The sequence below is a fragment of the Somniosus microcephalus genome, chromosome 8 (assembly GCF_052327205.1).
Source record: "Somniosus microcephalus isolate GS21.2 chromosome 8, FLI_Smic_1.0, whole genome shotgun sequence".
Classification (NCBI taxonomy): domain Eukaryota; kingdom Metazoa; phylum Chordata; class Chondrichthyes; order Squaliformes; family Somniosidae; genus Somniosus; species Somniosus microcephalus.
This window is the reverse complement of record NC_140994.1, coordinates 170,869,150-170,882,781: the sequence shown is the minus strand read 5'-3', so window position 1 is coordinate 170,882,781 and position 13,632 is coordinate 170,869,150. Positions and strand designations below refer to the sequence as shown.

The following is a 13,632-nucleotide window of genomic DNA, read 5'->3' as shown; positions in this document are numbered from 1 at the left end:
ATGTCCCGTTACTGTCTCCTTAATAATGGACTCTAACATTTTACCAACCACAGATGTTAGGCTAACAGGTCTATAGTTTCCAGCCTTCTGCCTACTACCCTTTTTAAATAAGGGTGTTACATTAGCAGTTTTCCAATCTGCCGGGACCTTTGCTGAGTCCAGTGAGTTTTGGAAAATTATTACCAATGCATCCACAATCCCTACCGCTACTTCCCTCAAGACCCCGGGATGCAAGCCATCAGGTCCAGGGGATTTATCCGCCTTGAGTCCCATTATTTTACCAAGTACCACTTCCTTAGTGATTTTAATTGTATTTAGTTCCTCCCCCCCTAGAGCCCCCTGTTTGTCCAGTGTTGGGATATTCTTAGTGTCCTCTACTGTAAAGACTGATACAAAATAATTGTTCAGTGTTTTTGCCATCTCCATGTTTCCCACCATTAATTTCCCAGTCTCATCCTCTAAGGGACCAACATTTACTTTAGCCACCCTTTTTCTTTTTATATAACTATAGAAACTTTTACTGTCTGTTTTTATATTTTTTGCTAATTTACTTTCATAATCTATCTTCCCTTTCTTAATCAATCAATGTCAAACATTGAAATCTTTATTTTCAACACTTTGCTTTCTTGGACAGATTTGTGTGCACCTTTGGAAATGGTTTAGTGAGTTGCAGTGAATGGTGAGACATAATGGTACCCCCTGCAATGGCGATGAGTGTGAAAGTAATGACTTGGGCATTGTAGGGATGCTTTATGGTGTTGGTATGGGGTGGTGCCAACCTGGCGCATTATGTGGCAGCCAGGATGTACAATGTCAAGTGAAGTAAGTCTGGCTATGGTGAGGCCATCTCTGGCATCGCGGGCAGCAATGTGGTGGGGTGCTGATGTCCTGTGTCCCGTGCAGTACCAGCTGATTGTGGAGAAGGTTGGTGTTGTTGTTGGTGCTGCTGGTGTGTCTGGTGCTGCTGGTGTTGGGGCTGATTGTAGTAGGATTCTGAGAACCAAGGTGAGATAGTTTCAAGAGCTATAGATGGCAGGTGAACTTGAGATGACAGAAGCGATCTGTCAATGGTGAGAGAGGTTGCTCCAATGAGGTGACACTGGACACAGAGTTTTCTCTGAACACTTGCAAGCTGAATAAAGCTCAATCTGTCTTCCAAATGCAGTAACAGCTTCTAACCTTGGAAAGTGAACACCTATGAAATGGGAGCTTTTATAGACCATTTGCAGCTGTCAAGTGAAGAACTCATCACATGACACAACACCCGACCTCCTTACCTGACGTGATCCCCGAGCAGTGGGGAAGCCATTGGTGAACTCTAAAAATCTAAAGATAAGCTTAAAATACAATTTAAATGCCTCTTAACAATCTCTAATGATCTAAATTGCCTTCCCCGCCGCTTGGTGTTGGGTCTGTTCAGCGATGACAGGCCGAACATCTGGGCGACTAGCGTGGAGGTGGCTTGACAGTGGGTTCAAAAAACATTTTCCCAGCCGACCCGCCGACAAACGCGCCCGCTGACCCCCTGAAAAATTCCCCCCCTCTTATTGTACCAGGGCTACTTTGCGCCAACAACAGGCCTCAGCCCTAAACTCAGAAACGCACCCCCTACTGCACCAGTGTGACACTTTTTTTCCAATTTCTTACATCTGAATGAGCTTGACAATTAGTGCCAACTTAGAAACAGTTTTGTGTTGTAAGATCATGCCCATTGGGAACTCGAGATTTTCAGTTTGGGAGATAACCCCAATAAAGAGCACCTCCTGTTGGTCAGTCGTGCAGAGGCACTGACGGTAAGTGTGGTGGAATCTAGATGATCATGCCCACCTCCTCCTCCCCAGCTGAAGGGGGAAATGGGATGGTGAGTGAGACAGTGAGCAATTAAATTAGGGAAAATACAATTGAGCACAAAACTTAATATTTCATAAACTAAAGCTCATTCCAAACAGGACTTTGTTTCAGTTAGAACTCAATGAATTGGTGTGGGAGTAAAGTAATTTAATTTAGGCCACTGACCAGAGGTTGGCTGAAGTCGCTGCAACATGCTGCTCACTGTCATCGTCTTCTCTCTGGTGGTGGTGCTCAGGTACTCATGGTCCAGTAACTTCAGTAAGAGATTCAGTTCTGGGATCAGCTGCTCCACCACTAAATAATGGAAAGCAAGTTCCACAATTATTCCGTTACACAAATTCTATTGCCCAGTATAAGCTACAGTAGTAACTAGTGCAACCACAATTAAAATAACAACATTTATAATGCTCCTCAGTTGCAGAAAGATGCCTCAAAGCATTTTACAATGATGATGAAAAGGATATGGTGGATACGAAGCATGGGGAAAGGAGACGGCAATGGAGATGCTGGGTTGGAGAACCACAAATACAGCTGAAGAGAAAGGTTTTTTGAAAGTGGGGCAGGAGATGGAAAGGTAGAGAAAATTAGGTAACAAAATTCCAGAGGACATAGGTGTAGTGCCTGAAGGCATAGCTGGCAATAGTGAAGGAGAGGGATGAAGGGGTGAGGAGGAGTTCACTGTCAGAGGAGCAGACAATGCATGCAAGGTTGGAAGAAATCAACAGAAGAACATTTGGAGTGTTGTCACTATGGTTATTTAATACATTGTTACCCATCCACTGAAGGGAAAATTGTACTTCAGCCAATTGCTTTAAAGTTGTGCTAATATGATACTCTTATTTCATTACCTCAAATTGCTCCTACCACTATGCCACCAGTGACAGACCTGTACCCATTAGTACTTTCTCCTAGGGTAATATTTGCAGAAAATGATCTCTCAATGCACAACCCAATTTTGGAAGGACAAAACCAATATTGTACTACTGGCTATTTTTGAAGATTTAAGTGGACATTGTATGAAAAATTGACATTTAAAAAATTCATTAATGGGATGTGGACGTCATTGGCAATGCCAGCATTTATTGCCAATCCCTAATTGCCTTGAGAAGGTGGTGGTGAACCGCCTTCTCGAGCCACTGCAGTCCATGTGGTGAAGGTATTCCCACAGTGCTATTAGGTAGGGAGAGCCAGGATTTTGACCTAGCGACAATGATGGAACGGCAATATATTTCCAAGTCAGGATGGTGTGTAACTTGGAGGGGAACTTGGAGGTGGTGCTGTTCCCATGTGCCTGCTGCTCTTGTCCTTCTGGGTGACAGAGGTTGTGGGTTTGGGAGGTGCTGTCGAAGAAGCCTTGGCGAGTTGCTGCAGTGCATCTTGTAGATAGCACACACTGCAGCCATGTTGCACTGGTGGTGGATGGGGTGCCGATCAAGTGAGCTGCTTTGTCCTGGATGGCATCGAGCTTCTTGAATGTTGCTGGAGCTGCACCCATCCAGGCAAGTGGAGAATATTCCATCACACTCCTGACTTGTGCCTTGTAAGTGGTGGAAAAGCTTTAGGGAGTCAGGAGGTGAGTCACTCGCCACAGAATACCCAGCCTCTGACCTGCTCTAGTAGTCACAATATTTATCTGGCTGGTCCAGTTAAGTTTCTGGACAATGGTGACTCCCAGGATGTTGATGGTGGGGGATTCAACGATGGTAATGCCGTTGAATGTCAAGCGGCAGTGGTTAGTCTCCCTCTTGTTGGAGATGGTCATTGCCTGGCACTTGTGTGGCGCAAGTGTTACTTGCCACTTGTTACAAGCCTGGCTGTTGTCCAAGTCTTCAGCACTGTAACCAGGCTGTTGTCAGGGCCCATAAACTTTGCTGTATCCAGTGTGCTCAGCCGTTTCTTGATATCAAGTGCAGTGAATCAAATTGCTGAAGACTGGCATCTGTGATGGTGGGGACCTCAGGAGGAAGTTGACGATGGATGCGAATGCTTCAGCCTTGTCTTTTACACTCGCGTGCTGGGCTCCGCCACCACTGAGGATGGGGATGTTCATGGAGCCGCCTCCTCCCGTTACTTGTTTAACTGTCCACCACCATTCATGACTGGATGTGACAGGACTGCAGAGCTTTGATCGCTTAGCTCTGTCTAAGTTTAATGTCCACCATTAAACTTTACTGACACCCTAGTGAGAAGACTGACTTGAATACAAATAACTGGTAATACTTTGATGTTTGGTACTTTAATCCAGTGTTCATATGCCATTTTTTCTTGCTGGCAAATAAAGATGTCCAACATAATCCACGGCACCATTTTATTTATTGTGTTTAAGTAATCTGGTGAAAAATAGTATGTTTCCCGATATAATCTAGGTTTTGCCACTCAGCCAATGATAGAAAGTTTCTGTGACATTATTACTGCAGGCTTTTCACATCCACACAACTTTCAACCTCCGCAAGGACTGTGCCCCTCCCCCTCTCAGTCTCAGTCTCTTGGGTTTATCATACCTCACAGCTAGATCAGAGCCCAAAGCAAACTGAAGATAAATAAGTCAAACTATCAGCAGGGGCTATTTTCTGTGTCAATAAATAGCATTGCTCTCACAAAATGTGTTCACACAGCTTCTAATCACAACTTCCTCTGAACTGGGACAATACAAAACATACCAAATTACACAGAGGCAAGTCAAACTCGAACTCATTAGTACCACTATCACTCAACATATCATTAATTTAAATAGGATTTTAAACTATGAGCCCCCATACTAAATCCCTGTAGCATATTGATAACCCAAACCACATAAAAGGGCTAAGAACAATAATAGGTTTATCATAAGTATTTCACTGTTCAAAGTATTGTTGGTATCTGGTACATGAGTGGTGGTAAAGCAGAAATGCCTGTGCTGTAATACTGCTAAGATTTATGACATGGTCATGGTATACGTCAGAGATCATATTGAACTCCAAGCTGCCTGAAAATCCATCGATTCCACCATCCATGTAAACATAAACATTAAAAAAAACATACAACTCTTTTCAAACTGTTTGGGATATTCCCCCACACAACATCTGACGAGCATGTACACACCAACCACAAAAGAACCTGCAACTGAAGAAACCATTCCACAGAGCATCAGCAGCTTAACAAGAGCAATTTCACCAATCTGCCCAAGTTAGGTTCAAATACATCACCAAGTCTCAGTGTGGCCATAGTGCAACAGACAGTTTTCGAATTGTTCCAGGTTTTACAATGTAAGATATCAAAAACGAAGTAATGTTCTGTTTCCTTTTACTGCAAAACGTTGTAGACATTTGAATTCCCTTCATTTACAGGGCTCCAGGGAAATGTTGACTTAATTATCAGTCCTTCTATATAATTGTTAACCAATTAACATTGGTGGAGTTTTGATAGCACTGTCTCAAGATTGCACGGATCAGTTTCAGGCAGCTGTTGCAGATTAAAGACAGGTCAACAATTCAGAACTAAAAACTGCTTCATAGTGAAAATATTCATAGTGAAAAGTGCAGCAAACTGCTATGTCACTCAACCCTGTCAAAATAGAATTAAAAAATTCACAATATTTCCACTGTTTGCATTATTAGAAGATGGCTTCAAGATATTCTACTTATTTCATTAAGTTCATTTTTGAGCATATGCACAAATGAAGGTTTCTGTTAGAAACAGAAAATGCTGGAGAAACTCAGCAGGTCAGGCAGCATCTGTGAAGAGAGAAACAGAGTTAACGTTTCAGGTCGATGACCTTTCGTCAGAACTGGAAAAAAGCAGGGCTTTTTTCCAGTTCTGACGAAAGGTCATTGACCTGAAACATTGGGGGTGATTTTCACTCAGAAGTCGGGAAGGAGGCGGGACTACAACTTTCGGGGTTGTAGTCCCGCCTCCATCGAGATACGGCCAATCCACGCGATTTTAACTTGATTGACCTTGTTGAGCCCGCCCAGCGGGCTCAGCAGGCCAATTAAGGGCCACCCGGCAACAGGTGACGTCACAGACTGAAATTTCATCTGTCAAGACATTTTGACAGATGAAATATCTGTTTCACAGCTGTTTGAAGCTGTCAAACACTGACAGTCTTACTTCTAACATGAGTCCTTCTACACAGACTCAGTTAGAAATCTCTCTGGCACAGAAAGCTGCAGGCTGTCACTTTTGACAGTTCGCAGCCGTTCTGCTTTCTGTGCCGGTTAGATGATGGACTCCCGAAACCTAGAGGAAGGAAGGCTGTAAAGGTAAGTACTGGTAATTTAAACTTCTTTACACACTTTAGACACACTAAACACACTTACCTATGCACTCATGCACCCATCACTCACCTGAACACCGACATCTCGACCCCTTCAAGTCCTTCAACCCGACGGCCCGACTCCTCTAACTTGGCGTGGTTTGGAGCCGTCGGGAATCCCACACTTCAAGCTTTAAAATAGGGATTAGGCTAAAAACTGCCTGTTAACTACCTGTTAATAGGCAGTTAATTGTCACTAATCCCTTCCCGCCTCGGGTAGGCGGGTCCCAGTGCGGGGCGGGTACCTGCCTCCTTTGAAACTTACATGGAGGCGGGTTGGCGGTGGGATGGTGTCGGGACCCCTGAATTCGGGACTTTAACCCCCCCCCCGCACGTCTCCAATCCCGACTCCACGGGTCAGTTAAAATCGAGGCCATTAACTCTGTTTCTCTCTTCACAGATGCTACCTGACCTGCTGAGTTTCTCCAGCATTTTCTGTTTTTATTTCAGATTTCCAGCATCTGCAGTATTTTCTTTTTGTATTAAGGTTTCTGTTAGGTTCTGCAGTGTGTAAGTATTCAATAGATTCTTAGCTGCTGAGAACCAGTGGAGCACTCCAAGATTAGAAATTAGACCAGTTATTACTTTTCCATTATTTTTGTGCCTGTAAAAGGCAATTGTGTGAGGATAAAAGTCCGTGAACATTGTTGTGAGGCTTGGCATGTTTTACAAACTTATCAGATGCTCTTAGGTGGTTTTTGATGTGTCCAGAATTGTGATACCAACATTTTAAAATAATTGGATAGTGTGCTGAATGCTGGGAGATGCTACAGTCAAATCTACTAGATCCAGTTGTTCTTTTCTTTTTAAAAATTTACATAATTTAATTTGACAATTCTAACAGAGAATTCAATACGAGCTAGTGGGTCAAAAAGATTATAGAAACCAGATGGGTAAGGATACCAGACTGCAGAATACCCTTGTTCTCCAGTTACGCCTTACCCATACTGCCATCCAAATCCATGGAAGTGAATCAGTATCTCCCAGTGACAGTCCAATGCTCAGCTGTGCAGTTAGTTCCACCCATCCTAAATTACAACCTTCATTTTAGTGCTGCTTTCTTCTAAAGGAACGTTCTTCTGTTAGCTTTGCCTTTCCTCTAATGGACTGGAAGAGCACAGTGGTGCATCTGATACATAGCAGTACAGTTTGACCATGGCTAAATAGTGTGGTGATTTTCCACAGCAGCAAGTCCACACCAAGATGTCCCTGGCAAAAGATTTGTTGTACCCATCCCCTGAGGAGGAGCTTGAAGTTCTACTTCATGAATGGTAAATGGCCTGGTTGCTACAAAATCACCAGTTGTTCTTGCCCAAGTTTCTCAATAATTCTATTTCTACACATTGTTTTATGCTGCGTTAACAATGACCTGAGTCATCCCGTGGGATGTTTGTATCACTTTGGGAATACTCCATGCTGGGCCCTTTTTAAAATTCTCCACAGCAAGCTAAGGTAAGTAGGCATGCATGGTAGGTAAGGTGATTTGACACTTTCAGCATTCACTATCACATTTCTTTTCTGGCTGGAAGGGAAAAAAAGAGATGAAGAAATGGCAGGCTAAAGAAGAAAAAAGGAACTTATATTTACATCCCTAGGGCTTCCCAAAACACTTTACAGCCAATTCATTACTTTTGAAATGTAGTCACGAAGGCATTGTTCTGACACATTCACATGTCAAATAATAAATCAAAAACTGTATTGGACTAGAAATAGTCTGTAACTATAAGCTATGTATTTTGTGGCTTATGTTTTTTGAGTACAAACTGAGCTCTTGAGTTAGAGGTAGCAGAAGTCAACCCAAAGCAGAGTTGGATGATTCATGCGAGTAGGGCAATAGGTTACTTGTTACACTGGAATTCAAACCTGCTGAAGGAATTAGGTCACAGTGGATTTAAGACAATATCAGTTAACAGGCTCCTTTCTTTATCTTGGCTGTCATGATTTATCAGAGATTTTCAGCAATCAGTGCTGACATTTAAAAGATATGCCGTCTTAACTCAAGGCAGTCCAGGTGGTTCCGCCACCTATGGCTGCATTCTTCCTGAGGGCTCAGTATCACATGTTTGGGGTTGTGGATGGCTTGGGCTCATTCCTCTACATTTAGCTTTGCATTGTGTTGGTCAATCTTTATTTATTCAGAAACAACTCAGAAAATAACTCAGGTTATTGAAGTACAATACATTGTTTTCTCAGTTTATAATTGCACAGCTAAAGGTGACAGCCATATTTGTCAGTTTGTGGAGTCAATCAAACGTGTTTGTTTAAAACTCTGTTTAAAGAAATAAGTTATTTGTTCACCCAGAATGAATAATATTCTGAATTGAAGTTGCCTCTTTTAAACAGTATTGCAATACTGCAGCTATGGATGATTTGAACTGGCGGAATATTCTGTTGTACTCAACATGATGTCAAACATCATTGTGGGTGTAAAATATCTTAATGTCATCTCTTGCCCCCAGCAAAAAAGAAGCACTGTACTATTTTTCCTACAGCCACTTCAACAGAGAGCATGTTTAATTTTACGACTGCTCAGTGTCTCATAATCCAAGCTCACGACTATGGTCACCTTGCCGGTTTAAACAAATACCTTTAAGGTAATTTATCTTCATGATGACTACAATAAACTGTGTCAAGAAAGATGTCCCTTAACTGCATTTTAATAAAAATGGGCTGCAGTTTTTTGTGTTTTATATTGTAGGAGGGCAGGTGACGTGAGGTACACAGGTCTCCCTGTGTTCGCTGCACTCCGTAGTAAAAACGGCCCCATGCTTAGTAACTGAGGACAATGTGGACCCTCAAATGTGCGGTCAGATTAAGCAGCTGGCTTCAGGAAAGAGAAAGTGAGGAGCTGCTCACCAACATTTTCACAGCTACAGCAGATTAAAAGGGTGACAGCGATGGATGGAGGGCGATCTCCCTGGACAAAGGTTAAAAAAGACAATATAAAAGCACCTTTGCCTGGCTGCTGTGTGATGTTTTAAAGCCTAAAGGCAGGTTTTTACCACTGAATTATTCAGTACACTAAGTACTCATGGCATTCATCCTGGACTAAGTTTGAAAATGTGACAAAAATTCAAGCAAAGTAGCGTTTAATGCTTAGTGCAGAGTTTGGAGGGGCAAGGGGTCATGTCATCCAATATCACTATCATGTTTAGGACTTCAATGTTTTGGATATATTTTTGATGCCACTTGGAAAAAATTGTGGCAGAATTAAAACAAGAAAGAAATTTGGACACAAAATAAATATATCTGGCCTTCACAGCAACACTATCGAATCTCTAATCTACCACAAGAGATCAAATATTCATTCCAGGCTGCTATCATGCATCTCCAAATAGCTGCTTACTGAATACTAACACAGCTCAGAATAAGTCAGCTACCTGTTCTTGTAACCTGAACATTGGCATTTGACATAGTCTAAGGCGGGGTGAAAATGAATTAAATTAGATAAAGAATATAAATAAAAAAGCACATTTCCTCTCAGTGACGAATGGAGTGCCATTAAGGGTTGTCATAGAGCAAAAACCATGCTCTGCTCCCTCTACCACTAGCTGAAGGAGCTGGCATGGTAGCAAGGGATACACAAGACTATCCATCCCCCCCACTGGCTGAATGAGGGAGCACGGTGACCAAACTCACCTGTGCAACAGTCCCCCTCCCACCCCCAGTGGCTGAAGGAGGGAATGTGGCGAACGAAGGCACTCACGTTACATTCCCCCTCCCCATTGGCTGAAGGGGAACATGACGACCGAAGGCACTCACGTTACATTCCCCCTCCCCATTGGCTGAAGGGAAACAAGGCGACCGAAGGCACTCACGTTACATTCCCCCTTCCCATTGGCTGAAGGGGAACATGGTGACCGAAGGCACTCACGTTACATTCCCCCTCCCCATTGGCTGAAGGGAAACAAGGCGACCGAAGGCACTCACGTTACATTCCCCCTCCCCATTGGCTGAAGGGGAACATGGTGACCGAAGGCACTCACGTTACATTACCCCTCCCCATTGGCTGAAGGGGAACATGGTGACCGAAGGCACTCATGTTACATTACCCCTTCCCACTGGCTGAAGGGGAATATGGCAACCGAAGCACTCAAGTTACATTCCCGCTCTCCACTTTAAAATTCTGCACATTTTCAGAAATGGACTCCTACACAGGTTTTTCTTAAAGTGGAAAACAACACATCAGCATTCACCAGACAAGCCACTTGTGTTAAATACATGAAGGGATACTGATGAAGTGTTGCCCTCCTGGTTATTACTGGATAATCCCTGATAAACATCAGACACTGAGGCGCTTTGTTTGATGTCAGTACATCTGGGACTTACTGTGTCGGCCTGTAACCATCCCTCAGAAACTGATGAGTGCAATACTGAAGAACAGAAGACAAATGGTATTTGCAGAAAATTCCTCTACTTGCAAAGGGGCAAAAAAAGAGAACACACAGAATCAGAAGAAAGACAGAAAAATCAAAAGTAAGGAAGTGAGAGCAAAATAAAGTTGAGAAAAGCCAACTTGTAAATTTCAGTTGGTGCAGAAAAGAAAGGAACAACCTGGAACTGGAACATTTTAGCCTCAGTTACTGCACAGACATTTTACAAGCTGTAGTAACATTGTTGAAAAAGGGGGAAAATGCATCATCCTTCTGCCAAACTGCTGGTCTAACATGTGGATGTAACAGCTGTTTCACAGTCAGGTGCCAATAAAACTTAAAACGCACAGTAAAACAATGAGTGTGAATAACACACAAAAGTGTTTATTTAGTTTATTAAAAAAATGCTTTGGAATATTTATATTTTAAATGAAAATGTAGTTTTCAAGATCCATTCCCAAGCTTTGTAACTTGCTCAAGTTTAACCCATTCACTGGCAGTGTTCCTAGCACTGCTTGGGTGTTCTAACTGCCGGCAGCTTATTGATCAAGGCTGGCGTTAATTTGTGATGATAAGTTTGAAATGGTACTGACATTCAGATTTGGCTGCGTGCACTTTTATTGACCGATTAGGCATTCCTACTTTAAAACTAGAAGTAGCTTTATCAGTCTCAAAAAAAGACATATATTAACATTGCATTCACACAACAGATTCAGTGTCAGTACTTCATTGGCTGTAAAGCACTTTGGGACATCCTGAATTGGCGAAAGGCACTATATAAATGCAAGTCTTTCATTTTTTCTTAGGGCAAAGCCATTTTGGCTTCAACCCCCCCCGCCCCCCAATGTTAAACCTATGGGCCTGGAACTACCTCTGTGGGCGCTACCCGGAGGTTAGACTCGAAATTGCGCCCATTCTCGCACCCATTCTACCGATGCCAAGTTATGTTCAGAGTTCCTGCGAATCTCAATAGAATATGCTCGAATGTAAAATGGGTGTCAATCAGCATAAACAATTGGGGCCCAAGGAAAGCGCGAAACTCACATCATATATTTCTCTTCTTTAAGTATGGAAATTAAAGTTTCAACTCATTCACCCATCATTCATGCACATCAGACACAGCATATGTAGGAACCTGCAATTGGGGAAGCTTTTCCATTTTTAATGTAACCTACACCTATGCCATAAAAATGCATTAAAAGAAACAGAAAATACAGCGCAGCTCTTAGTAAGGATAAACTTTTAAAAACGTTCAAATTGCATGAAAACATCAGAAAATGATTTTGTTTTCTGCTGTGCCTGAAAATGTGGCTGTAATTTGAAGAGAGCCTCTGAGCAAGCGCAGTTGCAGGAGACTCACGTATGAGGCTCTGTAAATTGGTGGCCAGGCCATTATTATGGGCAGAGTGTGTTCAGGCGGAAGGATCGATGGACAGCTGTAAATGATTGAGGAGATTTAGGCATACTGTATCTGCGTGCATAACCCGCTTATGCCTAAAATTCCACAATCTATTAAGCCACGTATTTGATGTGTGCCTCGATTGCGTGTGTATCTGGCCGCAAATACACAGGAAATCCCAGACTCACAGAATGTAAATCAGGTGTCAAGGCCCAAACTGACTTTGAAGCAAAGTGGAGTGAGACAACCTTCTCCAGGTAGTTTGAATCCTTTTTGTTCCAGTGTTAGGCTGCTGACTCTGGATTCAAACTGCATTCATGACAACTGCAGTATCAAAGCTAAGCAGTTTCACTCCGCACCGACACTAATTATTGTATGAATGAATGCAGCAGCTATCCTCAGCACCGTCTGTTTAATAACACTGCAGGAAGGGGTTAACAGAAGTGTTGAATCTAGGACGACATGAGTTAGGAGGCTTACTTTATAAATATTGTGCTTGGTATAATAATCCTTACTTTACATTTTTAAAAGTATATCATTTTGGCAGTTCACATTTCAATGTTATTCAAACACTGTCATCTCCACTTAAATCAAAAATATGATGCAAGCAAAATCCTGGCAAACTTTAGATTTAAGCAAAATACTTGCTTCAGACCAATCCTAACTTTAAAAAAAAGTCATGGTGTGGCGATGCCGGTGTTGGACTGGGGTGGACAAATGTAAGAAGTCACACAACACCAGGTTATAGTCCAACAGTTTTATTTGACTATAACCTGGTGTTGTGTGACTTCTTACATTTAAAAAAAGTGTTATTAACTTTATTTGCACTACACAAAAAGAGTAATGTAATACTGAAAAACGCAGAACCTACATGTTGGTTTAATGAACAATTAGTAATAGTTAGAAGTTAGAACTTACCATTTTCAGCAGCTTTGTAAGGTCCAGACAACATCTTTAACTCAAAATCCACCAAGCAATTCCAGAAAAGGTTTTAAGTCTGATTCCTAGACTTTTCTCTTCAGACTGAGCACAGTTATTACAGTCCAGACTGCTCCTTGGTTTGATGATTTCTGCTGTTGGTCTTCAAGCAGCCTTGGTCCCTCCCTCAGGGACGTCTCCTGCCACAAATGCTCCACTAGCAACTTGTCACTGTCTCGATTGGTTTCTCTGGTTCTGTGTTCCTCTCTTTTATGCCGGTTATCACAGCCTCAGCTAATCACAAGGGTTACTGTCCTTTACTGGCACCAGGGTGTCTGCTTGTTGTTAATATATGATCTCACTAGATCAGTACTGTCTAATGATTTTGAAGAGACTGCAGTTCATATTGGATGAATTTTTAAATTGTTTGAAAATTAAAATCTGCAGTTTCCATCAAAATGCCACAGACTTCTTAAAGGATTCCTGCCTGACACTAGGCATTCTGCTTGCTATGGAACAGTGAATAATGCCTGTTTTGCTTCCAATACCACACATATTGGTGATGGCACCAATACAACCATTGTAGACCCTAAACTCTACTGCAATCTCATGCTACACCTTTTATTTTTTCTCCAATTTTCTTCCCTTCTGTCTTGAAGATTCTGACTCAGCTGGAGTTCATGTTTGAGTTTAAAGAGCAAAGTGAGTCGACTATTCAATAATGGGCCTCACAACTGAGCCCAAACCTTTCGACACCGAAACCCACATCCGCACTTTCCAGCAGGAGGCATTAGATA

The 13,632-nt window shown here is 42.3% G+C and overlaps 1 protein-coding gene across 1 annotated transcript in view; it reads right to left on the bottom strand.

Annotated features, from left to right (window-relative positions):
* afap1l1a (actin filament associated protein 1-like 1a) overlaps window positions 1-12,869 on the bottom strand; it is a 161,152-nt gene extending 148,283 nt beyond the window's left edge. Inside the window, exons 1-2 of the mRNA XM_085996172.1 lie at window positions 12,836-12,869; window positions 2,017-2,145 (exon numbers count right to left, since the gene is read on the bottom strand). Coding sequence (XP_085852298.1) covers window positions 2,017-2,145; window positions 12,836-12,869 — 163 coding nt within the window. The remainder of the gene's footprint in view (window positions 1-2,016; window positions 2,146-12,835) is intronic.
* Window positions 12,870-13,632: the final 763 nt, after the last annotated feature.